This window comes from Alosa sapidissima, chromosome 7 (genome assembly GCF_018492685.1).
Source record: "Alosa sapidissima isolate fAloSap1 chromosome 7, fAloSap1.pri, whole genome shotgun sequence".
Lineage (NCBI taxonomy): Eukaryota > Metazoa > Chordata > Actinopteri > Clupeiformes > Clupeidae > Alosa > Alosa sapidissima.
Genome location: NC_055963.1, coordinates 10710014 through 10736268, shown reverse-complemented (window position 1 = coordinate 10736268; position 26255 = coordinate 10710014). Strand labels below are relative to the sequence as shown.

The following is a 26255-nucleotide window of genomic DNA, read 5'->3' as shown; positions in this document are numbered from 1 at the left end:
ATTGCGGCGTCCAAATTTGGCATCGAGTATTTTGATGGGACCGTTATCTATCAATGTAAAGACATGCGAGCAAAGTGATGTCACTTCACAAGACCAGATGCACAGCAAGATGTGAATGTTGTGGTGTTGCGTCGGGGTTCTGTTCTCCCTGTTGGGACTTATTTTCTGATAATTACCGGCGGACAATACATTATCCCTTACATAATAATCAGTGTTCATTATTGAATGCTTAGCTGGAATGGTGCTTTTCCATATCTTCTTATTTTTAATTCCTGCCTACCTACAGGATATGGGTTTTCTACAGGAATAGCATGTTTGAACAGGCACTGCAAGTATAAACTGCTCACAATGTAGTTTATGGCAATGTGGTTATCACAGAGCGAAGCTGCGAAGGCACCCATTGAGTTACTAGCTTTTCCTATTATTATTCTGCCATTGGAGTCTATGGCAGCTCATAGAACGCCTGGCTAAAAAGTGCAGATTTTTTGGCAAAAAGTTTCGGGACACTCCACTGACCACTCACACTCATTTACGGACCTCTAAACCCAGCCATCTAGCGCCACCAACAGGTCAAAATCTGGCCGAAAATTGAACCGCTGGGTCTAAAGTTATGAAATTTGGCACACTGATTCAGCACTGTCCCATGATCACTCAGCAATTTACAGAACTCTATGCCCAACACTCTAGCGCCACCAATGGGTCGAACCTGGATTGCATTCACGCATGTGAGCATTGAACGGTGCGTGCGATTTTCACGTATCAGGCACCGTTGGAATCCCTGGACCGACCTAAGTTCAATGACCCCTATTACGTCACTTTCCGCCATATTGGACCTCCGCCATATTGGATTTAGTCCAAACTCTACGAAAAGTTTCAGCGTTCCCAAATTTCATCCGATTTTCACAGAACTTGGTGGAGATGATCTTCTGCCCGAGCCGCACAAACGATACTTGTCAGATTTTTCAATTTTATTTTTGTTTGCCCGTGACAGCCAATCAAATATGGTGATGAACCCGCCAAACAGGAAGTGGACTAACATCTCCGTGACACTTTGAGTTAACATAACAAAACTCGATACCATTAGTCAGGACACGGTCCCAATCACTCACAGCAATTTTCATGCAAATATATTGAACACTCTAACACCACCACCAGCCCAATGTTGGACATGCGTTCAGGTGCGTGATCCTTGACTCTTTTGTCTGATTTTCACAATTGAGGTAGTGTTACGGGTCCAAGAATGACACTATGGTCTGGTGTAACACATTTAATTAAAAGTCTGTTGGGAATACAAATAGATGTGACAGTTCATCAGCGCACTTCTACACACGTAACTTACTTGACAACTCTTGTTCTGTCGTCAGCTATTTACACATTACTATTACTAAGTATCACAACCTTTAGTTCATGTATAACCCAATCACACATTGGGTTTCAGAAGAACATTGTAACATATTTTGAATATGCAATTAAATTCCATGTCTCGCATAAGCAGTAGACATGTAACAGGTAAGTATTACAGGTGTGTATGTAACAGTAATCATATAACTATTCATCAAATGACAATCTCTCTAATAAGCAGAAACCATGTAACAGGTAAGTATTTACTATGTCTAACTTATGTAGCAGTAAGCATGTAACAGCTATTCACCCAATGACAATCATATGTAACAGGTAAGTATTTACTATGTCTAACTTATATAGCAGTAAGCATATATAACAGCTATTCACCCAATGACAATCTCTCTCATAGACTGTAAAATCGTGTACATAGCGGGTCATCATTGCCCTTGGACTTTTTCAGCCGGTTGGAAATTGGACTAATTTTAACATGATTATTATTATTTTATTTATTTTCAATTTTCTGTGTTGTCTGTCTTGTATGTCTTAGTGTCACGGGAACGCTGGCGACTACGCCGCTCCGTCCGGCATCTTTTGTGTTTGTTATTTTTTAAATGTTTTTGTCATCTGGTGTCAACACTGGCGACTACGCCGCTCCGTCTGGCATTTTTTGTCTTATTGTCTTTTATTTTTTGTTAATGTATTGTATGTGGAGCGCTTTGGGTTGCACTTTGTGCATGTTAAATGCGCTATACTAAATAAAACTGACTTGACTTGACTTAAAATGTAACTGGTAAGTCTTTGTGAATATGTGTGTGTGTGTGTGTGTGTGTGTGTGTGTGTGTGTGTGTGTGTGTGTGTGCGTGCGCGGGTAACGGCGCCAATTGTGTCTGTGTTCGTGCGCACGCGTGTGTGTACAACATTCTCACTGAACAACCTTAGCCTATGTTCTATTCATGTTGGTAGATTTCTTTCTTCAAATTCCCAGTGTGGAGATAACAGATAATAATTCCTAACATCAATACGGAAATAATGTGACACTTAAACAATAGAGGACAATCATGTCTTGGTGCCTTCCTTCAGAACCACATAGAGAGTGTAACATAGCAATAACCTCTATAGTAATGCAATAACCTCTATCGCGATTAGCGTTAGCTAGTAATGCAATAACCTCTAGAAAGCTATCGTGATTAGCGTTAGCTAACATACATTCACTCATTGGGACTGACGCTGACACAAACTTGGAGCTAATACACAAAATGATACCTTCAGTATTCACTTTTAGCCTATTTTACATAACAGTCAACCTCATACATTACATACACAGCATTCATTTTTAAACTGTATTATTCCTCTAACTTTCGTATAATGTAACAAACATACTCAGTGGCTTTGCCGATAACCGTTAACTGACCGCGCGCCACTGTACCAGAAGAAGCTAGTTAAAACTCACAAGAAAACTCATTGTTGTAGAGAGTTAACATTACAACAGGTCGCTATCTGTACTTCTACTACTGTTAACTAATTTCAAGATTCTGTTTTAAGTGTATTTACCTGTTGGGAATACAAAAAGATGTGACCGTTCATCAGCGCACTTCTACACACGTAACTTACTTGACAACTCTTGTTCTGTCGTCAGCTATTTACCATTAGTTGCCTATGTGTATTACAGAGAGCGCCATCTGCTGGAGAGTTTACTCTTAACAGGGATGAATATCACAATGAGAGGTCTACAGAATCAGTGGTAGTGTTCCAAGTCAAAAAATTAAATGGGGTTCAGTCTTTTCTGTTTTCTCAAATCACCCTATGCCACAGTAGCATCTGAATCCTTGAACCATACCGAGTTCATCGACCCCTATCCCATCACTTTCCTCCATATTGGACCTCCGCCATATTGGGTTTAGTCTAAACTCTACGAAAAGTTTCAGCGGTTACAAATTTCATCAGATTTTCACAGAACTTGGCGGAGATGATCTTCAGACCGAGCCGCACAAACGATACTTGTCAGATTTTTTAATTTCAAGTTTATTTGCCTGTGACAGCAAATCACACATGGCGACGATGCCGCCTAACAGGAAGTGGGCTAACATCTCCGCTACGCTTTAATGTATGAAGTCCAAACTTGGTACAGGGACTTGGTATCTGATTATGAGGACGCACTAGGAAATTGGCATCATTTGGCCTCTATAGGGGGCGCTGCAATACAGGAAGTGAGCTTGTCTCTCAGCAACGCTTTGATGTACAAAGTCCAAACTTGGTATAAGGACATGTTACCTGATTATGATGACGCCCTAGGAAATTGGCATCATTTGGCCTCTATAGGGGGCACTGCAATACAGGAAGTGAACTCGTATCTCAGCAACGCTTTGATGTATGAAGTCCAAACTTGGTACAGGGACTTGGTATCTGATTGTGACGACGCAATAGGAAATTGGCATCATTTGGTCTCTATAGGGGGCGCTGCAATACAGGAAGTGAACTCGTATCTCAGCAACGCTTTAATGTATAAAGTCCAAACTTGGTACAGGGACTTGGTATCTGATTGTGATGACGCAATAGGAAATTGGCATCATTTGCCCTCTATAGGGGGCGCTGCAACACAGGAAGTGAGCTTGTATCTCAGCAAAGCTTTGATGTATGAAGTTCAAACTTAATACAGAGACAAAGTAGCTGATTGTGAGGAAATGCAAGGAAAGTGGTCTCATTTGGCCTCTAGGGGTGCTGAAATAGACAAATTGAGCTCACATCTCGGCAACTCTTTGGTGTATGAAGTCCAGGGTAGCTGATTCTGAGAACGCACAAGGACATTGGTGTAATTTGTGCCTCTAAGGACAAAGTAAGTGAGCTTATTTATCAGCCATTCTTTATCCAATTGCAATCAAACTTGCTGTGAGTGCTTGCTCATGCCATGGCAACACCATTCCTGCTATAGCGCACTGCTTGGCCCCCGCATTGCTGCTTGCAGCTATATTTTATTCTTATTCTTTCTTTTTTATACACTCTTTTATTTCTTAAACAAATTACTGTATATGAAGAGCCTTTCATTAGGAATCTAGATAGTTAGGCCTATTCAAAGGCCTATTCAAATAGGCCCACATAGTGGGGCTTGATTACAACCTTGTTATGGGAGAACATTTTTACATGTTAAAAATGTTGTTAAAAATGATTATCGGCCGATATATCGGTTGTCAGTGTTTGAATAACTCAAATATCAAAATCGGTTATCAGCCTTCAAAATCCCATATTGGTCAGGCTCTAGGAGATGGAGACAAATTGACATACACACCAAATGCACACACACACACACACACACATTCACACACACACACGCACCCACACACATGCGCGCAAGCGTAAGCACACAGTAGCACACACACACAGGCACACAAACACACACAGGCACGCACAAGCATACACAAAAGTTGCAAGAGTAGGGGGTGAGGAGATGGAGACAAATTGACAAGCGTGAGAAGCGGGAGAGGATGAACAGGACTGAGCACCGGCGGTCATATTTTGTACCGCTATGCGGTACATCTAGTTTCTTTCGATTTCAACAGACTGAGCGTGGCTTATTATACAGTGTGATGCATTCAAAATATAGGGCTACCACAAGATAATAACTAATACATAAGCTACCACCAATTCCCTGTCATCCATCCACAAAGATTAACAGCCCTTACTTTAATGCAAATTGGATTAAGCATCACAACATCAACAAAGTTTGCTGCATTGTAAAAAAGGTATTTCAGAAGCCATTATTAAGCCATAGACGAAGATGTGCTGTGGATCTCAGCTCTCCTTCATCTCCCGGTTGCAGCGATTACTCTGAGACCGTTCGTGCACATTTAAAGGGACACCAGGCAAGCCTGATGCTTTTTCTCTACGAAACTCCCCCTCGCTCGGTCTGAAACTCTTTTCCTTTTCTTTGCGTCTTCCGTCAAGGGTTTTCGCTGCTTCTTCGCCGGCTCTGCCATTATACACACGTTTGCAACTATCTCTAGCGTTTTGTTAGCCTGCCTCTGTGCTGTAAACTGATCCTACTTCGGTCGGCGGGTAGGATACACCGAACTTGCAAGTGGGATATTCTTCCTACAGGCAGTAGGGGCGGGCGAGAGAGCCTTCATTCGCCCCGTAATTAGTCATTTAACCATATACCGACTTACGAAGATGATTAATTAACACGAAAACGTTGCCTGGTGTCCCTTTAATGTACCAACACTGTTTCAACACTGTCCTTTACTGGAAATGATTTTCACACTTTCAGATCACTTGAGCTAGCCTAGCATACCGACAAGCTACATCCGATCCAGAAACTCACGTCTGGCACTGTCTGCTGAACTTGCACAGAAAATCAACATAGATCAGGGTTTCCGTTGTCCGGTAATTAGGCCTACCGGACATTGGCCGGAAAAAAAATGAAATGTCCGACCAAATTAAATCTCTCCGGTCAAATTGTGCGATTGAAATTGCCTAATAATCCCGTCCCCTAACGCAATCTGAATTTGAGAATAAGCCTTAATATGTAAGTCTATAGGCTATTATACGTCCTCTGGCTATGTTTTTAAATGAACAGGCTCTACCGTTTGAAAAGTAAGCGAAAAGTAAGTACTTGAAAAGTAAACAACACGCATAGCCTATGCTGCATTTCAAATAGGAAGCACACGCTTAAAACGTCCATGTTAAACAACGAACAAATGAGTGAGGCGGTTCAAAACATGGCAGCCCAGGCAGACTAGCGTTAAACGTTTTTTCAGAGGCCAGACGCGATGGATGATGATAAATTGGTAACGTCTGAAGCCTCAGATGCCCGGTCAACTCCACCACCACCCGATAAAAAGCAGAAGTGTCGGGCGTAGCCTATCTGTCGGAATCAGTGACATTGGAAGTGGAGTTGCAGGGGGTGCGGCCACTCCAAGACACGGTCATGTAGGCTAGTACTGGACATGCAAAGTGTTCTTTACCCAAAGCATACACTAGGCCTATGCGTTCTTTGTCTATGATCTGCAGGGTTAGGGCCTCCTCGACGAGGCGATTACTGGTCCGCGGATAATTTCTGGCACAATTAAACGGTATCATTGAACCGCGGCCGAAAGAAAAAGAAACTAAACATTTCCCACAATAGGAAACATTTCTTAATTTATTGTTATCAAATAAAGAGGCATAGCATTAGGGGGTAGTGGTGTGAGCGCTCATTCTTGTGTGTGCGCATCTGTGTAAGTTAAACAGTCACCACTGGAGATAACGTAGCAGCAACAAAACACGTAGCCTTTTTAAAACAACAAACGAAGCGGACTCTTGCTGAAAATATAGCCTACTGGCTAGATCTTGTTAGGCATGTTTAAGTTAGACTAATGAACATGTTGCATTCTATAGCCTACAGCCTGAGTATGTCATTCTTTAAGCTACATAGCCTGTCTCCAGTTTTCCTCAATTTGACTAATTAAGAAGGGATAATATATTTGACCGGCATATCATCAAAATGTCCGGAAAACGAAACCTCTGCCGGTCACTTTGACTTTTACCGGCACCATTTTTTTCTAGGGGAAACTCTGACATAGACATAACCAGCTTTTTAAAATTGTTTTGAAAACTAAACATTTAGACTATTTTAGCACAACTTATGAGATTATTTGCCGATTTTTAATCATTCTTGACAAAATAAAAAATATATTAAAAGTTTTTTGTTTTTTTGAAGAAAAGTTTTGGGTGGGCCTGTTGAAAAGTGGGTGGGCCTTAACCCTTCAGGGCCACCCATAACGCCGTGCCTGTAGATTACATTTTCTGAAGATAACTCAAACTACCCTGTCATGGCTAGTGGGGATTGGAAGGAGAAGCTGTAAATGTAATGCACAGTTGTTAAGTTTTTTTTAATTATTAAATACTTTTGAAAGTCTTCACACTTTTTGATTTTTTCCTCTCTGTGTGTTGTTTTATTTTGTTATGTTTGGCTGAACTTTTTTTTATCCTGCATCTGGGATGTGCACAATGACCTTCTCTAACCAGAGTTTGGATTTTTGACTTATTGGAAACGAACATTCTTATGCCATTGCATTTGTCACAAATGCAATGGCATGCCACCTGCAGGGGTGACTCAATTTAATCATTCATATTTGTTTTGTTTTTAATATACCATGTTACTGTAGATAATAGGGCTGATAATTGTAAATATATACCAGCCACTATGGATGATAGACCAAATTGTTTGTTTGTATCCTTGTTTAGGTTGTCTTAACATTGTTGGCTAAAAGGATCCTGGAAAATGTTTAATATTTTTGCTCAGATTTTCTTTTTTTTTTATACAACCTGACCCTGAGGTTGTGAAATTGGAGGTTAACATAGCTCTATGTTATTTACCATAAACCCATATATCTATAAACTTTAACCTCATTGGCCATTTTGGCCAAGTCAGTCTGTTTCCCCTTTTTCTCAGGAACCATTTTATTCACGTGTCCTTCTGAGAATTGATCCACCTTGGGGATTGGCATAACCATAATTATTGTTTCTTATCTTGATTTAGAGTGAGAGAGAGAGAGAGAGATGATTTTCCCCGGTGTTTCTGGAAGTACAAGTCATAATGTGAGATATCAGAAGTGTGTCGATATTTTAAGAAAGTATGACCCATTTGTGGGCTACACCTCTTCTGCTGTAAAGGGCACTAGGATAGCAACTGTTCTACATTATTAGAAACACGTTGCCCCTCCCTCAAGGAGAGCAGAGTGGGTGGGGTCAAAGAGCCAACTCAGGGGAGATCAACAAGGAAGCGCGCAGCTCAAAAGAAACATTTAGCTTCTTAACTTTCACACAACCAACAACTGGTCCCTTTCCAGAAAGGTAATGTAAACTACATTTAATTCCACATTGTGTATACTTGTATAAGGAAAACCGAATGGCTTCTCTTTCTTTCTTTACTCAGTTCCTTTTTCTGCTGAGTGGAAACTTTGAGTACAGTTGAAACACTTTCAAAAGAGTGAATATCCAATCATGAAGTTTGTTGTTGTTATTGTTGTTGTTTTACAGCTGACTATCTGTCAGTGATAAATAGGAATTTTAAAAAAGAGTGTGCTTTGGATAGGTTGAATTTGCTTAGACAGTATGCAGTTCTTTTAACACTGATACTATAAGTCCACATGTCAGGGCATATCACCTCTCAGGAATGTATTTATATCTAAGTCGATAAGTGCTGGCTTGCTGACAGTCCACACAGAACAGCCCCTTTTCCTTGTTCAATTGGGTTCCTTTGATTTACCTTCCTGTTTAAAGATAAAGGCAATTAGTATGTCCTAGGTGCACTGAATTCACCCAGCATCATTTTCAGAATTAATTGATTGGATGGAGTAATGGACTGGAACAGTATCTTGCTGAAACAAACCAAATCTCCTTCAGAAAGACAAAGTTTCCTTTGAAAAGGAAAAGTAACTTTAGGCAGTTTCCTCTTCCATGCAAGGGAGGATTGACCAAACATCAAGTAAACATTCACTGAATGTATTTCACTTGTGTGGTCATGTGTGTTCAAATGTTTAGCTACAGTAATTGCCGTGTAATAACGGATCTCAGAGATGTTCTTTTCTGTCATTTCATACAGCTCCGTCATGCTACTGACAGCCAATAAAAGCACTGGACCTTGGATTACTCTAGCACTGTTTTTTGCAAGCTTCCTGTGTCCCGTTTTGGCTTTCAAAATATGTGCATTCAATGTCCGAAGCTTTGGAGACTCTAAATCAACCGATGCCATGGTCATGCACACTCTGATTCGAGTGAGTGTAACCCACCCATTTGTGGCATTGTGGCTATTGTATTCTTTTTTATATTATATTTATATATATATATATATATATATATATATATATATATATATATATATATAGATGAATTTGAAGATAATTTTATGAGTTTTCAATGTAATGAGTGGCACGGTTTACAGCAGTTTCAATGGTGTATAGACAGATGAAAATCAGAGCATGAAGGGACTTCCTGTGTGAAATGTGATGTGAATTTAAGATAAAATTGAAGTGAAAGTAGAAACTGAGAATCAAGAGACTGTGTAAAATGCTTTGCTAAAACTACTCTGTTCAAAATGTGTGTGCAATGTTTGTGCAGATCCTGTCTAGGTGTGACATTGCCTTACTTCAGGAAGTGAGAGACAGCAAAGGAAAGGCCATTCCCATCCTGATTGCTGCACTGAATAGGTATTATGCCATCAACAGTCAGCCACATAGACACGAATCCAGTGATGGCTGGTTAAAGCTTGCATGGCATCAGTTCAGTCTGCTAACCCCAGAATGATTTCCTGTTTTAATCTCAGGTTTGACTCTGTACACACTTATGACGTTGTGGCCAGTGAGCGTCTTGGTAGGACTTCTTATCAGGAACAGTATGTGTTTGTGTACAGGTGAGAGAAGACACTTCTGTGTCAGGACCACATGGGACTATATCTGAGTGTAAATGATAACAGCATATGCTATATGTTTTAAATAAGTACGCTCTTAAAACAAATGTGTTGAAAAATAACACAACTTTTTAACACAAATCTATGTCTAGATAGGGACAACACAGTTTGTGTTGTTTCTAACACATTCAGTTTAAGAGTGTATTTATGTAGCCTGTGTATCAAATGATGCTTCTCTAATCAACTTAACAAGCAGTCCCTTTACTCAATTCCCTCTTGCAGGACAGATACGGTCAGTGTGAAAGATCAATATCAGTATCCTGACACACAGGAAGGGGACGAGGATGCTTTTGCTAGAGAACCGTTTGTGGTGTGGTTCCGAGCACCGAGGACAGGTATGTAGTCTTAAGATTGAATACCATGCATCTCAGTGATACTATAGTATGTCCACTTTGTGGCTTTTCAGTTTGATTGCATTGACTATTTAGAACTTTAATGGTAATACGGTCTGGTAATGCAAAACTTTTTTGAACAGTTCTGGGGGAGTTTGTGCTCATACCACAACACACATCTCCTACCAATGCCACAAAAGAGATCGATGAACTCTACGATGTCTTTGTAGCCATAAAAAATAAATGGAGGGTGGAGGTGAGTCAGGGAATCTGGAGATATATTTTGATCTGTCCTCCCACAACTCAGACTGTCCTTTAAAGTCAATGTATGTTTATCCTGTAGAATGTGATGCTCCTGGGTGACTTTAATGCTGCCTGTGGGTACGTAGCAAAGAAGAACCGCAAGAACATCCGCCTCTACTCTGACACCTCGTTCATCTGGTTGATCGGGGATGACGTAGACACCACGGTGAAAGAAACAACCGACTGTGCTTATGATCGGTAATATGACATACTGTAACCCTCCCGTGTGGGAAAATTCATTCGAATGTAGTATTTATGACGTTTGTTAAGACCAGAGGCGGACAGAGTACACAGCTTTATTACTTAAGTAAAAGTACAGATACCCTTTGCTCAATTTTACTCAAGTACAAGTAAAAGTACAACAGTCAGATGCCTACTTAAGTAAAAGTACTGAAGTACTTGTTTTTAAAAGTACTTGAGTATCAAGAGTACAAGAGTAGCCTACATTTTTTAAATATTGCATTACTACTGCCACAGTGCTTACATTTATGTACAGAAACGTCCTACATGGAGTTATGAAAAATGTTAATGTTAGTACCCTGGAGAATGTAAAAGGAATTGAAAGTAAAATCAAGTCATTTTCATCTTTTTACCATGTTGCCAGGGATGGGCAGTATTTCTAATACATGTATTTAAAATATGTATTTTAAATACAAAATACTATTTTGTAATAGTACTTTGGAAACTACAAATTGAGGGTTTCTGAGATTTTTCTTTTTTCCTGGTAACTGGTACTCACAGTTATGGATAGAAATGTAGTGGAGTAAAGAGTACAATATTTGCCTCTCAAATGTACTTTAGTAAAGTCATGAGTACTCCCCAAAAATGATACTCGAGTAAAGTACAGATCCCTCAAAATTGTACTCAAGTATTGTACTCAAGTAAATGTACTCCGTTACTGTCCGGCTCTAAGACACATAATAATGACCTCTTTCAGATACAATAAGATATTCCATTTATGAAATATATAGGCAAGCTCTTTACAACATATTCATCATGCAAGTAGTTATTGTACAATAAATGTATGCAATTATGCTTACTCTGTTATATTTACTCTACAGCTTTTCCATATGGCTACACATTTTATCAACATAATGTATTTAAAAAACTATTTAAAATGCAATTAAGATCCATTTGACTTTCCTCAGGATCGTCATCCATGGAGAGAACTTTGCCCAAGGCATTGTTCCCTATTCAGCAGGTGCTTTCAACTTTGCTAATGAGTATAGTCTGACTGAGGAGCAGGTAAGTGAACATTTTTGAAGGCTATTTGAGTGGTTCACTAAATCCCAGGCTCAGTCTCAGTGACAAGAGTAATGACATTTTACATTTTATTAGAAAGTGGTGTTTAAATCAACATGTTCCACTTCTGTAACGTCATTATAGCTATAACTACGGTATGTTACTGCCATAACTGTTACTTTATCTGGGGCAACTTTATATTTCAGTTCTTTTTTGTCCAGAATTTATCTTTTGATTTATTAATTGTGCTTAAACAAAACAAACCCCAGGGCAATGCTCTGACTTTCTGTCGAAAGAGGGATTCTTATATAACGCAGCATTTATGTGCTTCTGTAATATGATAAGGAATATTAAACAAGAAAAGCCCTTTTTGAACACTAGGACCCAGTGGTGCTTGTCAGCATCATCTGACCACAGCTCAACCATCAGACTCAACAGGGTTATATATAATTTCTTCTACAAAACTGCTTTCTGAAAAAAGAAGTGAGACTACACTCACTTTACTTTACACAGGGGCGTCGGATTGGGGGTAAAACCACTACTGATTATTAGGGGCCCAAGGGGAGAGAGGGCCCTTGAAAAGTCTGGAATATATTTTATTTTACCTGGGTTGAGCAACATGCGGGCCCATCAGGACTGCCTATGCAGGGGCCCAGGATCTTGTGCTACGCCCCTGACTTTACAGTCCACGTGCACAAGGGGAGTGGACAGACCAAAGGCTCTCAATCTGAATTTGTAGAAAGTCTGAATGGAAACATGTACTTGGATCCTTTTATCCCTTCCTTGTGATGGATCAACAGCTGTGCCACAGATGCTTACAAACACATAAGAGGTACATAAGTAGAGGTGTCATCATGTAAACCAATGATAGTCACAACCAGAGTGCACAAGTGGTCCACATGAGCCGCTGGCTCTCTATAGTCTATCCTATGGACATGCCTTTTTGAGCCTGCTTGGCAACACGGTCGGTCACACAGCCCCCCGCATCATGTCACGGTTATTCTCCACACAGGCTCTCGGTGTTAGTGACCACTACCCCGTGGAGGTGGACCTAAGAGACGGAGGGCTGAGGGCAGCCCCAACTCCCCACCTCCTCCTCGCTGCTCTGTGTTTACTTACGACTTCGCTCGTAAGCACACTGAACAACTGAGAAGGAGAGAGAGAGACTGCCTGGACAATTGTTCCCAAAGAGCCCAATCTGACGGGTGGAATTTGCACTGAAGCTGAAGATATATTAATGGATTTGAGGATGAATGCTGGTCATATTTTTGAAGAGAAGAGATATTTTTTATATTATAAGTTTTACCCATCACTAGGATCCAAATACCTCTCAATAATTTTTTTCCATTGGTTTGATAATATGCTGACTTTGAAATGATGCTGCTAAACAGCTTAGTATCAAGCGCATATCAATACTATAAAGGAATTGGTATTTTGTCAGTATTTAAGTGTATGAGCTAGGTATATAAGGTATTTAAGATTTACAAACAGAGCTAAGGAAATATTATCCTTGTGTCTTTTGTCTAGCATAATATTTTTTGGTGGCTTGCGATTGCACAAAATGTTATGCTGACATTTGTAAGATTTCACTTGCAGCTATTCTTCATAATTATAAATGTGTGTATCTGTTTGTTTTATGTTTATTTTATTTCTTTGAATAATAATAACTACATGTCCATTTTGAATTGACAACTCAACACCAATTCAATACAACCACTAGCCTGAATCAGACTAGCAAACCTGAATACACTGCACTTTTTCCATTAGTTTCTATCTTGTTAGCCTCTTCAGTAAACCATCTACTGGATTACAGTTGGCTAATGCATTGGCTTCTGCCTTCTGGCATATAAAGCACAAATGCCATGCTTATCTGTTTCTGTTTAGTTGTCTTCTCTTATTGATAAAATGTAATCAGTTTCGCAACTAGAAGGCTGATACAGTGGGTAAACTGGGTAGGCCTACAGTATTATTTGATTCAAATATTTGTGTTTATTTGTGTTTATTGCCCTGGGGATCAATAAAGTATCTATCTATCTATCTATCTATCTATCTATCTATTTAATGGGGGGGGGGGGGGGGGGGGGGTTACAAGGTTGTGATATTTTCGACGTCTTAATTAGTACACTAGGAAACTTACATCTAGCTCCACACTAAAAAAACAACTGACTGAATCAGCTAAAGAAAATGTGTTGCTGTACATGTTTAACAGACATACATCATTTCTTCCAGTTAGGTAACAGTTCTAATAAATATCCTATTTTCCTCGTCTCTTGCTTACTCCTTTGCTCCTAAGTCAGCAATAAGACATGTTGAGATTGGAGTTATTAGATTGATGCTCTGAGCCTGTGGTAAAAAGCACACTGGCTTAAACTGTCGCTCCATTTCTCTGTAGGCAGAGGAGGTGAGTGACCACTACCCTGTGGAAGTGGAACTGAGGGTGAGAGTTCCTGGGCAGGGTCAGCAGAGAGTGATGTCCCCTCTGGTCAGAAATATGCTGAAGGTCCCAGCTATACTGGCCAAAAGGCTCATTCAGGGCCTTATAGCCTTCTTCAACTCCACGATGCAGAACATCACCATTGTGTAAGCTATACTTGTGTTTTGCACAGCTGTGGCTAGTAAAGGCACACTGGCTTTGAGGTGATCTGTCTCTTGCTTGCACTTTGATGAAAACATACGCCATACCACAACTGTGTGTACTGTAGCCTACGAAGCCAGTATTTTCAGTTCCCATGTCACACACGCTTCACTTGAAATGTGGGCTTCCTCTGACATGAGTAGCGCCCTTTGGTGGTACACTTGGTTGTACATGTTATTTGATGTTTAAATTGCAGGTTTAATTCTCAGGGAAGATGACCACTAAAATCTTACAATGCATGCAAGGGAAGTATTTTAATAAGATGTATTTGAAATACATATTTAATTACTTTAGCATATTTTGTTATTTGTATTTTGTTAAAATAACTTGAGGGATTATTTCATAAAAGTCGATATTTTTTCTCTCCAAATAAGCCAAATATCATCGCTCAGTTAAATATACTATAACCATGACAATAGGCTATGCTTATCCCGATAGTAAAATATTTTGCCATGTTTTCTGATGTTGACAATGGCAATGTCAAGGTTAGACACACGAAATCATGTGACACACCCGTAGACCGGGCTCCCTGCATTTGTTTTTCATTTTCATTGTCCCATTTACTGTCAACAAGGGCCAATCAAGTTACATTTGTTTGAAATGCAGTTTTGACTCAATTAAGGTCTTCCTATAATATCTTCTGTGCTTTTGCTTTTATTTTGCATCTTACTTTTCAAAATATGCCTTTGCTTCATGGACTTACAGCAGATCAGTCTATCCACATCAGTATTATGTAGAGTAGCCTGGCCCAGTGGTTTTCAAAGTGGGGGCCGGGGCCCCCTGGGGGGCCGCGAGGGGGTGCCAGGGGGGCCTCAGCAAGTTGGAAGGAAAAATAAAAGCAACAAATAAATACATTTGAAAATGTTAAAATATACCTATTACTATGAGGGTTGTCATGCAATGCCATTATAATAATGTGTCGCATATCTGAACATTATATTTTCCATGATAATGACTGGGAATAATAGTAGAGTGATAGCTCTCATATAGCAGAGAGCCCCAAATACAATTTTTACACACTGTATGCTCCATCGCGAAGTGTTTGTGGCTAAAATAATTATTAGGATTAGCTTAATGTATTTTTATATTTGCCGTAGTATTCTCGATGGGTTTAATAACACATCTTGGGGGTCCTTGGCCAGAACCTAGTGGTATTTGGGGGGCCTTGTCGTGGAAAAGTTTGGGAACCCCTGGCATAGCCTATGTTACTGATGCTCTAAGAAGAACATCTGGTGTTTTGACATTTCAGTAATAAAAAGACTTATAAAAGACTAGCCTGTTGTGTGGGTATTTTTGTATTTTCAAATGACTAATTAGGGTACTTTTATTTGAATGAAATACATTTTTCACATCAGTATTTTATTTTGTTACATTTCATGAGCCAGTATTCGTAGTTTGTAACAAAATAGTTTTTGATGTATTCGTGCCCACCTTTGCATGTTCACATAAAATTGGTAGACATGTATTGACTCAAAAGCACCTAATTCTACCATCCAAAACTCCACTTTCACTCATATCTTATCAGTCTAGGGCAGTGGTTTTCAAACTTTTTCTGTCAGTCCAAGCTCTACCTGACCCCATCAACCCGACAAAATGGTAACGTTAAAATATTTTGGTTCCAAGTTACATTTCCCGTCTCAGGTGTTATTTTAACTCATATGTCGATCTGTTTATGACTAGTATGTTTATGTGTGGCTACAATTTATTGAATTTCCCCTGGGGATCAATAAAGTATCTATCTATCTATCTACATTATTTTGAATATATGATCTTCTGAATATATGAAGGGCACTAAAAAACTAATTTTGCACACCACCCCTCATGTCTCTATTCCCCACCCAACACCTTGAGAACCACTGTTCTAGGGTCACACCCTATTTTTTCACTTGATGAAACATGAGGTTGTCTGCACAGCAGGTCACATGCAGAGCCGGACAGTAACGGAGTACATTTACTTGAGTACAATTTTGAGGGATCTGTACTTTACTCGAGTATCATTTTTGGGGAGTACTCATGACTTTACTCAAGTACATTTGAGAGGCAAATATTGTACTCTTTACTCCACTACATTTCTATCCATAACTGTGAGTACCAGTTACTTAAAAAAAAAGGAAAAAAGAAAAATCTCAGAAACCCTCAATTTGTAGTTTCCCTCTCAAACGTGATTGGATTGTGCAAGCGCCACTGATTGGGACAGCCTATCAGCAATCACCTTCAGCTTTCCGCCAAAGTCAACTCCATGGTCAGATTTAGATGAGAGGAAACCATGGACGAAACAATGGATGAAGACGCAGCAGGTCCATCCCGGGAATGTGCCAACCTGTGGCCCCACCTCGCCAGGCTATTTCAACTTTCTGAACAAGTTAATGATAGTTTTCGCTTCAAGTGTTTCAATTACAAAATAGTATTTTGTATTTGAAATACATATTTTAAATACATGTATTAGAAATACTGCCAATCCCTGGCAACATGGTAAAAAGATGAAAATGACTTGATTTTACTTTCAATTCCTTTTACATTCTCCAGGGTACTAACATTAACATTTTTCATAACTCCATGTAGGACGTTTCTGTACATAAATGTAAGCACTGTGGCAGTATAATGCAATATTAAAAAAAAAAAAAAATGTAGGCTACTCTTGATACTCAAGTACTTTTAAAAACAAGTACTTTTACTTAAGTAGGCATCTGACTGTTGTACCTTTACTTGAGTAAAATTGAGCAAAGGGTATCTGTACTTTTACTCAAGTAATAAAGCTGTGTACTCTGTCCGCCTCTGGTCACATGAAATCTGACTTAAATTCTGATGTATAACAGTTCTGATTTTTTACAACGACCGCAGTATGAATAGTTCCATGCGACTTTCACTCCAATTTTGACCAACATAACAGAATTTTGCACCATTCCAAAATCGCATTTACGTGGAGTACAATGGAAGTCGGGAGCATGCTCTCTAATATGGTTTACAGTATCACTCAGCAGAAATGGAAAAGAGCTAAAGGCAGTCAGGCCTGTTGCGTACATTTGTTTAGCACATGCAGGTCAGTCCAGGATCTGTCAACAGTCCACACTGATATTAGCCACATTACCAATAAAAATAAAAATCCAGAATTGTGCAGGAAGACCTTGCGATCCTAGCCATAGACTGACTACACTGAAAAGTCTTCCTCTGAGACACATAACAATCACTGAAAAATCATTCTGCCATCCAAACATTCCCATTAGTCGCCGTTTATGCTACAGTGGCCTCACAAAGAAACAAGACAAGAGTAACCAAAAGATTTTTGTTTATTATTTATTGACTGATCACCCTGCTGTGAGCCAGAGTGCACTCAGATGCTGACATTTAGTGGACCGTGTGCAGTGCCTTCCAGCGCTTCAGGGGTCCGTGGCTGGGGATGTATTTCACCCCGCAGCCGTCTGGGATCAGGCGCTTCTCCTGCAGCATTTCGTCGAAGTCCTCAGCGTTGAACTTGGTGAAGCCGTACTTCTTGGACATGTGGATCTAGAAAGTAATAATGAGCATGAGGATCAGGATTTAGGAAGGATCTCTGACAGGGTTCCCACACCATCTTAAAGATCAACTCCAAGGACTTTTAGAACTTTGCAAGCCCCAATTCCATCTAACTCGAGGACACAAATGCATAACTGACAAGTTGTCTCAATGGTCCCTTTCAAGGCTTGGCACTGCACAGCCAAGCGCATACACAAACCAAAGAGTCAATGTCTGCAGCCCTTGCACACCAGAAAAGGACAGCAACCAGACTGGTCGGCTTAATAAGCTGCAGGTAACAACAACCACAAACAAATGCAAAAATACTGAATTTTAGAAATACCTTCTGGCGTCCAGGGAACTTGAATTTTGCCCTCCTCAGAGCCTCAATGATGTGCTCCTTGTTGGCAGCCTTGGTGCGCACGGACATGATCACCTGACCAATGTTCACGCGAGCCACGGTACCCTGGGGCTTTCCAAAAGCACCACGCATCCCTGTCTGGAGCCTGAGTGGGGAGACCGGAAGCAAAATTTGAATGACTCGATACGACAGTACAGCATCACCCCCATGTAGAAGGGTCACTTCCATTCACAGCATACTATGAAGTGCGCACATCCAAAAATGTTTCAGCAGGTGCCAAATCAAAAAGGTCATAAAAGTGAAAGACTTGCACACTGCCTTTGAACGACTCAACTTTTAATAGAAACAAAAAAAAAAAAACACTTCCACTCACAGAAAGGCTACGTGAGTAATAATCCTACCCTATGTTACGGCAGAGTGTCAGAACACTTGCATGTAAGCATTATATTTGGAAGAGAAGTGAGCCATGTCAACACACCAATTTAAATCTACACACAAGCTTAACGCTGTATCAGTGGTCCCTTTCTCCATCTAGCACTGCCCAGCTAGACACATACACAAACCAGAGGATTGCTGTCTGCAGCCCTTGCACACCAGGACAGTACATCAACTAAACTGGTCGGCTTAATAAGCTGCAGGACCCCAACATTCACCAAGGTGGACAGAACACACACACAAACACACACACACACACACACACACACAATAGGTCTTTGAATTTGGGTGTAGAGGGAATTGATTTAGTACCCGAGTTTCCCCTGAGACTGGTGGGCCAAACTCACCTATCAGCTCCAGCACAGGATAACATTTTGTTAATGCGGATGACATGGAATGGGTGAAGGCGCATACGGATGTGGAAACCATCCTTGCCGCAGGTCTTCACCATGTACTTGTTAGCACAGATACGGGCAGCCTCAAGAGCTGGGGAAAGGGCAGATTCATTGGTTTTCATTTCAAGAGTTTGAAAACTTGAGTGACTACACGTCATTCCACTCTACTAGCAAATGAAACAAAACCAGAGGCCAATTCAAACAGATCTACTCTTACAACTCACTAAAAAGGCTTACCATTATGCTGAAATCAACTTGGATACTTATCAATTTCCTGAACAAATCTTCCACAACACAATTGTGCTGATAACTGAGGAAAGTTGGTTCTCATTTTGCACACAAATGGCCTTAACTCACCTTCTGAAGACAGCTGCTCATACTCATCAGATACCATGTGACCACACAGGGGAAACTCATCCACCTTGGCCTTCTTACGGCCCAAATCAAAGATCCTGATCTTGGGATCTGTTTAACAAGGTGATAAGTGTAAAGTTATTAGGATTTATTCGCTACTCACACATATTAAGTAAGAATAGGTCAACAGCACACCAATTTAAATCTATCCACAAGCTAGGAATTGTATCAGTGGTCCCTTTCTCCATCTAGCACTGCCCAGCTAGACACATACACAAACCAGAGGATTGCTGTCTGCAGCCCTTGCACACCAGGACAGTACATCAACTAAACTGGTCGGCTTAATAAGCTGCAGGACCCCAACATTCAAGGTGGACAGAACACTTACCAGGCACACCCCTACAGAAACGGGATTTGGGGTAGGGCTTGTTCTTGCAGTATCTGTAGCTGTAGAAAAAGAGAAAATGTTAAGTGGATTAAGGCATACAGTAGTGACCAGTTCAGACAGACACACTTCCAACAAATTGAAACAATTTAAAGGAAGACACAAGTAAAGTAGCCTTCTACATTAATTACTTAATGTTACTGCAAGTCTTGCTGCTCATCCATCACACCATAAGTGCTACGCAAGGATCATGATGGCTAACCAGATCTTCACGATTTACTAGAATTTATTGGACTCCGAATATTTCCGTTAACCTAGCTTTCATTCACCGACTCACAGTATCGCTAACGTTACATGAACAGCTAGCAATCATCTAATGCTAGCCAAAAATCTAACTTCCACTGACTTTGATGAGTGGACTTAGATAGACTTGGAACTTAGCGTTTTGACAACATCAATTTTGGGTTATGGAATAAAGCGGACACCATCATATATGACAATCTAAATCATCCGCAAAAACAGATAGTTATGAAACAATTATAGTTGCATCCATTACTAGCCAAAAACTCAAACCATTGACAACACCCGAGGACCGCTAACATTAGCTTCCCCCTTAAATTAGCCAGCTAACTTGCTAGCAAATCTTATGTCACAAACCTATTTGATTTCACCCAACTTCACTTGAAAGAAACTCTAACCAGTATTTGAAAGAGAATGTAGTTCTTACACAAGGAACCTAATGTGTCCCTTGATGACATAAAAAATGTGAACAAATAATCTTAAATTTAGCGTATACAGCTCCACATGGTCCGATCAGAAGGCCCTGCCATTTTCATTCGACTCCCTACGTGTGTCTATGTTAAACTTGTAGCTAAGTATGTAACTCACCAGCGGGCTGGCCGGCGACCCATGGTTGCGGTCTGCAATAAACACACGATAAACGACAATATTAGAGAAAATAGGCACCACGAATATTGAAAATAGTGACATTTTTAGTATTTTCCCGAAGAGCGACTATCGCCGCGTTCTCACCACGCACTCACCTAATGGAGGAAAGGAAGTGTAAGCTACTTCCGCTGCGTCATATCATAAAGGCTACCAACCAGAGACGACAAAGTTAACAACCTTAAATTAAATCATATTATATTTCTGTGTTTTGGATGGTATATACATTTATCAAAATGGTTAAAATAACTATAGTTTTACTGCTATACAAAAATATATCACGGTTTAAAACAAAGATTTATTGTACATAAACCGGACGTTATCTGGGAGTTGTAGTTTTATTTTTTATTTTTATTATCCTGTTGTTGAAGAGTTTATTGCCATTTTCTGAAGTCATACTTCTGCATTCTGGGACCACAAATGATTGATGAAATAAGTCATTGTTTGGTTACAGAAACAGAGAGCATAAATAGTGAACACATTAAACAAGGTGACATTAGAACTTTCGATGAAAAAAGCCCCTCCTCGAAAAAAGCACAAACTATCAACCATTTCGATTTTAGCCCACAAGAGGGAGACAGAGACCAGAGACAGAGAACAAGATTGTGTTGCCATCACCCCTTAACCTTATGATCTCATCCCTAAACTTTGGATAATGCAGAACAAATGTTTAAATGTAGGGCAGGAGCTGGGATCCAGTGACTCGTCGGTCCTTTGTTTCAACTTCAGTGCATTTAAAATAATCCTACAGCAAATGCAAAAAGCCTATTGGATATAATAATCGTCACTTCATTTTATGATGTCATATTTTATTAATCTTTCAGTGATCTTTGGTGTAGTGAAATTGAGAATAGGTGTTTGTCACATTAGGTCACTTACTGTCTAGGATCTGAATGTTTGCTGTCTAAATGTTAAACCAGCCGTGGGATGACTGGTCAAATCAGCAGATACCCCATGACTATTTTTTATGAATTACATGCATTATGCACATCATAGCACAACGTTGAAAAGAAAAGAACAGCACAGTAGCAATCAGTGTGGGTCTGTCTTTCTGAATGACATACAGCATCTGCTTTATTCAAACAGTAATGGAGTATCTGAAGTATTTGTAACATCTCCTTTTGCGTTCCAGGCTACAGTGGCAAGCATGCATACCTTACATGGGAGTGCAGTCAGGCTCCTTCAGCCAGCCATCTTTATTATTATTTGACATTTGCTGCTGCACTGGAAGTGGTCAAAATATTACTGATTACACAGTACACCCAGGCATCAAAGACAGCACTATGTTCTTCAAACATTTACCCCCACATTTAAACCTAGAAGCCGGATTTGGGATAGATTCGGCTCTGAACTTATTTAGATCCTGTTCAGATCCAGCTCATTACAGGCATAGAGCCATTCCAGGGTCATGATATCTGACTGAGAACATTCTTTCCTTGATTTTTGCTACTTAAATGCCTAAATATGAGGTAAAGGCATTCATCGTATCTTTGTTATGGTAAATAAGAGCTTGAGGAATTCGACAGACTAAACAATCTTGTTGACTTTTGTTGCAATTGAGGTCTTATGATCTCACATGGGCCGTTCTCTCTCTACCTAGATAGACAGATAGATAGATACATAGAAAGATAGATAGGTACTTTCAAATAGGTAAAATAGGTAAATTCAAGGTCTCAATAGCATACGTACATCACACAGCAGAAAAAGTAATATAAGTATATAAATCTAAAAAACACTGAACAATAAACGACTGGACAAGCGAGCGCCGCCATTGTAGCAGGCAGCTCACTGCGCCGGGATTAGTGTGTGCTTCACCTCACTGTGTGTTCACTGTGTGCTGTTTGTGTTTCACTAATTCACTGATTGGGTTAAATGCAGAGACCAAATTTCCCTCATGGGTATTAAAAAAGTATATATACTTATACTTATATATACAATAAACAATAAAGACAGTAGAAGATAAAAAAATACTAAAATACTAAATATACTAAATCAAATATCCACGCATAGTGTGCTTAAGGATGAATAAGCATGAGGTACTTGCAGTGACAGGACCTGATTTTCCCTCTGACATCACAGCTCTGTCATTTAGATAATAAAAGTCTGTTTGGAGGAAAATTCCTTTAGAGGTATTTATATTTATGATAAGTATTTTAGTTTTTTTTTACACCAAGCTTTGGGTGATGCTTCAGTGCCTTCAAATAAGTGTTGCGGTTACAACTCCATCACAACCACACCTCTCAGTTTCTTTCTAATGTGGCCCTCCAAAGGTGCTTTGAGAATGTTTGCATGCTCTCACCGCCTGCAGCGTGCGTGCTCGGCATCATGCTATAGATGATGCCGTTCACACTACACCCATCATACCCCGCCATCATGCAGCATTGGGCGGCAGAGTGGACATTTACTGAGCTCACGCCCTCTCCCCCCTGAGTTTCAGTTCCTGCCACAGAGCAGGGTGTAACACCACACCCAGAGCCAAGCCGTATGCATCACTTTCTGATATAACTATTTATTGTCACCGAATAGCCTGTCACTGTTTGATTGATATTAAGACAAGTCATGTTTTGAAGTCATATGTTATAGTAAGGATTAAGATGAAAGAGAAAAACTAGAGGAAATGTGAGAGAGGGAGAAAAAGAGAGAAAAAATAGAGAGTGAGCGAGAGAAATGGCGCTAGTGTGTGTGTGTGTGTGTGTGTGTGTGTGTGTGTGTGTGTGTGTGTGTGTGTGTGTGAATGTGTGTGTATGTGTGCTCAGATGGGGCAAAGGGTATAATAGGCATTTAATGAAGTCCAAATGGTGAAATCCTGGAAGGCAGAGATCATCCCACCAGGGACACTGGGGCTAAATACAAGTGGTGTGTGTGTGTCTGTGTGTGTGTGTGTGTGTGTGTGCGTGCGTGTGTGCGTGTGTGTCTGCAAGTCTGCAACCGGCAACCGAGAGAAAGAAAAGAGAGTAAAAGACAGAAAAAGAAGCCGAGAGGAAAAACTGCAAAACCAGACAGAGAAGGAAGAACATGAAAAAAAGTTTAAAACATTTCAACAGCAAGAAGGACAATGTGCAACAAAAACCCAATGAGATCTAATGAAATGGAGCAATCTGTGGGATGGCGGAAAGGAGAAAGCTTGTTTTTAAAGCCGATTGCCACCCAAGCGAGAGTAGGACTCTACTGCTTTTGCCCACAGCGCTGCCCACATCCCTGTCTACCAACATGATGCATCAACCACTTCATCTAAACATCTCCTAGCAACCAGGAACACAAACACAGCACCTAATCTGATCCTGCACCAGCCAATCCGTGACCTGTGGATGTGAAAATACCATTGTCTGGGTGCAGGGTGAAAGGGTTATAACCACACATAGTTTTGAAAAAGATGTTTTGGTTTAAAGGGTAGACCAAGTCGCTTTTTTTATTCTGATGGAGGACACAGTCTAGATATTTTAAGTTACTGCCAGTGGTAAAGTCAAAAAGTGGGTCAAAAGGCACTGTTCCTTTATTTAAGAAGAAACGAAGATTAAGAAAAGGAGTGTAGAGGCCGGGTAAGTAGTTTTGCAATACCTCTTTGGGTGATCTGATGACTTGGCATTAAGGAGTCATTAACAGGAAATGGAAGTGCAGGCGTTTCCATGGACACAAATATCAGATTGCCAAATAAACAACAAAGAAAATCTCAGCTGAATGACATAACATATCTTATGTCTTATCACACATACTGCTAATTTGCAGACTGGTCAGTATCACAGTAGTGAGATGGTAAAGACTGAACCCTTGCTCTGTGTTATTAGCCCCTGTTGTAGTGCAACCCCCCTTCCTGTGGCCTGCCTGCCTGCCGGGTCGCGTCTGCTGATCCGGAGAGAGGTGCAGTGCTCTGAAGCGGTCCTGTCTGCACAAGTCTGCGTCCCAGGACCGACTGCTTTAGTCATGAGATCATATGATGTCATCCAGGTTCTCTTACAAACACCCTCTCACAGATACAAACCACTCAACATGGTGTGTAGGTAGGAGTGCGTGGGAGTCGGTGTGTGTGTGTGTGTGTGTGTGTGTGTGTGCGCGCATGTATGTTTACGTGTGTTTGTGTGTGTGTAGGTGTGTGTGTGTGTATGTGTGTGTGTGTGTGTGTTTGTGTGTCTGTGTGTATGTGTGCGCGCGTGTGTGTGTGTGTGTGTGTGTGTGTGTGTGTGTGTGTGTGTGTGTGTGTGTGTTCATGCATGTGTATGTTTATGTGTGTGTGTGTGTGTGTGTGTGTGTGTATGTGTGTGTGTGTGTATGCATGCGTGCACATGTGTATGTTCATGTGTGCGAGCGTGTGTTTGTGTGTGTGTAGGTGTGTGTGTGTGTATGTGTGTGTGTGTGTGTGTTTGTGTGTCTGTGTGTATGTGTGCGCGCGTGTGTGTGTGAGTGTGTGTGAGTGTGTGTGTGTGTGTGTGTGTGTGTGTGTGTGTGTGTTCATGCATGTGTATGTTTATGTGTGTGTGTGTGTGTGTGTGTGTGTATGTGTGTGTGTGTGTATGCATGCGTGCACATGTGTATGTTCATGTGTGCAAGCGTGTGTGTGTGTGTGAGTGCATGTGTGTGAGTGTGGGTGTGTGTGTGAGTACATGTGTGTGAGTGTGGGTGTGTGTGTCTCCACACCCCACAGGATGCCATGGGGATGGTGGGGGGAGAGATTGGGTTTCAGGTTTTAAAAATAAGCTTGCTGACAGGGATGCAGAAAAATTTGTCAATTCATTCAAGTTTGGAAGACTTTAGTCTCACCTAGGCGGTGTGGATGGTCCTGTACAGATAAATGAACCAATGGTCACTTGATGTTATCATTCATTTTATTTTTCTGTGTGAAAACGTCTGAGTCACTTGTGCACACACATCTATCAGCTCCAAATGACTCATGAAACAAGTTGATAAATTTGATGTAATCAATATCTTTTTTTATCCCTGGAAACCTACGATATCATTACCACTTCTCGTTCTCTCTCTCTCTCGCTCTCTCAATTCTGCTCTCTATCTCTCTATCTCTCTCTCAATTCTGCTCTCTCATCTCTTTCTCTCTCTCTCTCTGCCATCACAAACACTGACCACTGCCTTAACCGGAAGTGGAGAGTATGGGGCAGGAGGTCCATCTGCTGTGGCGTCTGCTTGCGGTAAACCAGACAAACAAACACCCGGGGTTGTATGACATCATCGCTATTTCTTTTCACCAGTCATCTGCTCTCTGTAATTCACTCCAGATGTGACGTATGAAAAATACTGTCACTGTATCACTGAATCGCCCCAAATTATAGCTTAAGTATGGGTGTGTGTGTGTGTGTCGGTAATGTGTTTCAGTGGCACTGATAGCCCTTTTCAAATCCCCTTCAAATAAGTGGAAATGCAGGCTGGTTCACTAGATATCACCAAGGTTCAAAGAATTCTGAACGGAAACGTTTTAAGAATGTGTTCTCTGCAGAGGTGGAAAGTAACGAAATACATTTACTCACGTTACTGTATTGAGTAGTTTTTCTGTGTATTTTGTATTTTTTAAGTAGTTTATAAAATCGGTATTTTAAATTTTACTTGATTACATTTGAGTGAAGTATTGTACTTCGCTACATC

General features: G+C 40.4%; 2 protein-coding genes and 3 non-coding genes across 7 annotated transcripts; 1 reads left to right on the top strand and 4 right to left on the bottom strand.

The window, feature by feature from the left end:
• Positions 1–7902: 7902 nt before the first annotated feature.
• On the top strand, positions 7903–15120 carry dnase1l1 (deoxyribonuclease I-like 1). Of its 3 annotated transcripts, XM_042097878.1 has the most exons (10): positions 7903–8172; positions 8657–8806; positions 8924–9095; positions 9439–9527; positions 9644–9730; positions 10010–10122; positions 10263–10375; positions 10463–10620; positions 11571–11667; positions 14057–15120. In XM_042097878.1, the coding sequence occupies exons 3-10, from the start codon at positions 8931–8933 to the stop codon at positions 14246–14248; spliced, it is 1014 nt and encodes a 337-aa protein (XP_041953812.1). In that variant the 5' UTR covers positions 7903–8172; positions 8657–8806; positions 8924–8930; the 3' UTR covers positions 14249–15120. The 3 variants fall into 3 exon arrangements, with proteins under 3 accessions (XP_041953812.1, XP_041953811.1, XP_041953814.1); XM_042097877.1 differs by lacking the exon at positions 8657–8806 and having other exon boundaries at positions 7906–8172; XM_042097880.1 differs by lacking the exons at positions 8657–8806; positions 14057–15120 and adding an exon at positions 12677–13701 and having other exon boundaries at positions 7915–8172.
• Positions 15121–17568: 2448 nt separating this feature from the next.
• rpl10 (ribosomal protein L10) lies at positions 17569–20741 on the bottom strand. The gene is made up of 6 exons (XM_042097881.1): positions 20610–20741; positions 19725–19783; positions 19340–19447; positions 18935–19073; positions 18135–18297; positions 17569–17803 (listed from the first exon to the last, which is right to left on the bottom strand). The coding sequence occupies exons 1-6, from the start codon at positions 20630–20632 to the stop codon at positions 17645–17647; spliced, it is 651 nt and encodes a 216-aa protein (XP_041953815.1). The 5' UTR covers positions 20633–20741; the 3' UTR covers positions 17569–17644.
• Positions 17953–18086, bottom strand: LOC121714644. The gene has a single exon (XR_006033379.1). It is a non-coding gene; the product is annotated as a small nucleolar RNA SNORA70 (small nucleolar RNA).
• Positions 18657–18790, bottom strand: LOC121714643. The gene has a single exon (XR_006033378.1). It is a non-coding gene; the product is annotated as a small nucleolar RNA SNORA70 (small nucleolar RNA).
• Positions 19558–19691, bottom strand: LOC121714642. The gene has a single exon (XR_006033377.1). It is a non-coding gene; the product is annotated as a small nucleolar RNA SNORA70 (small nucleolar RNA).
• Positions 20742–26255: the final 5514 nt, after the last annotated feature.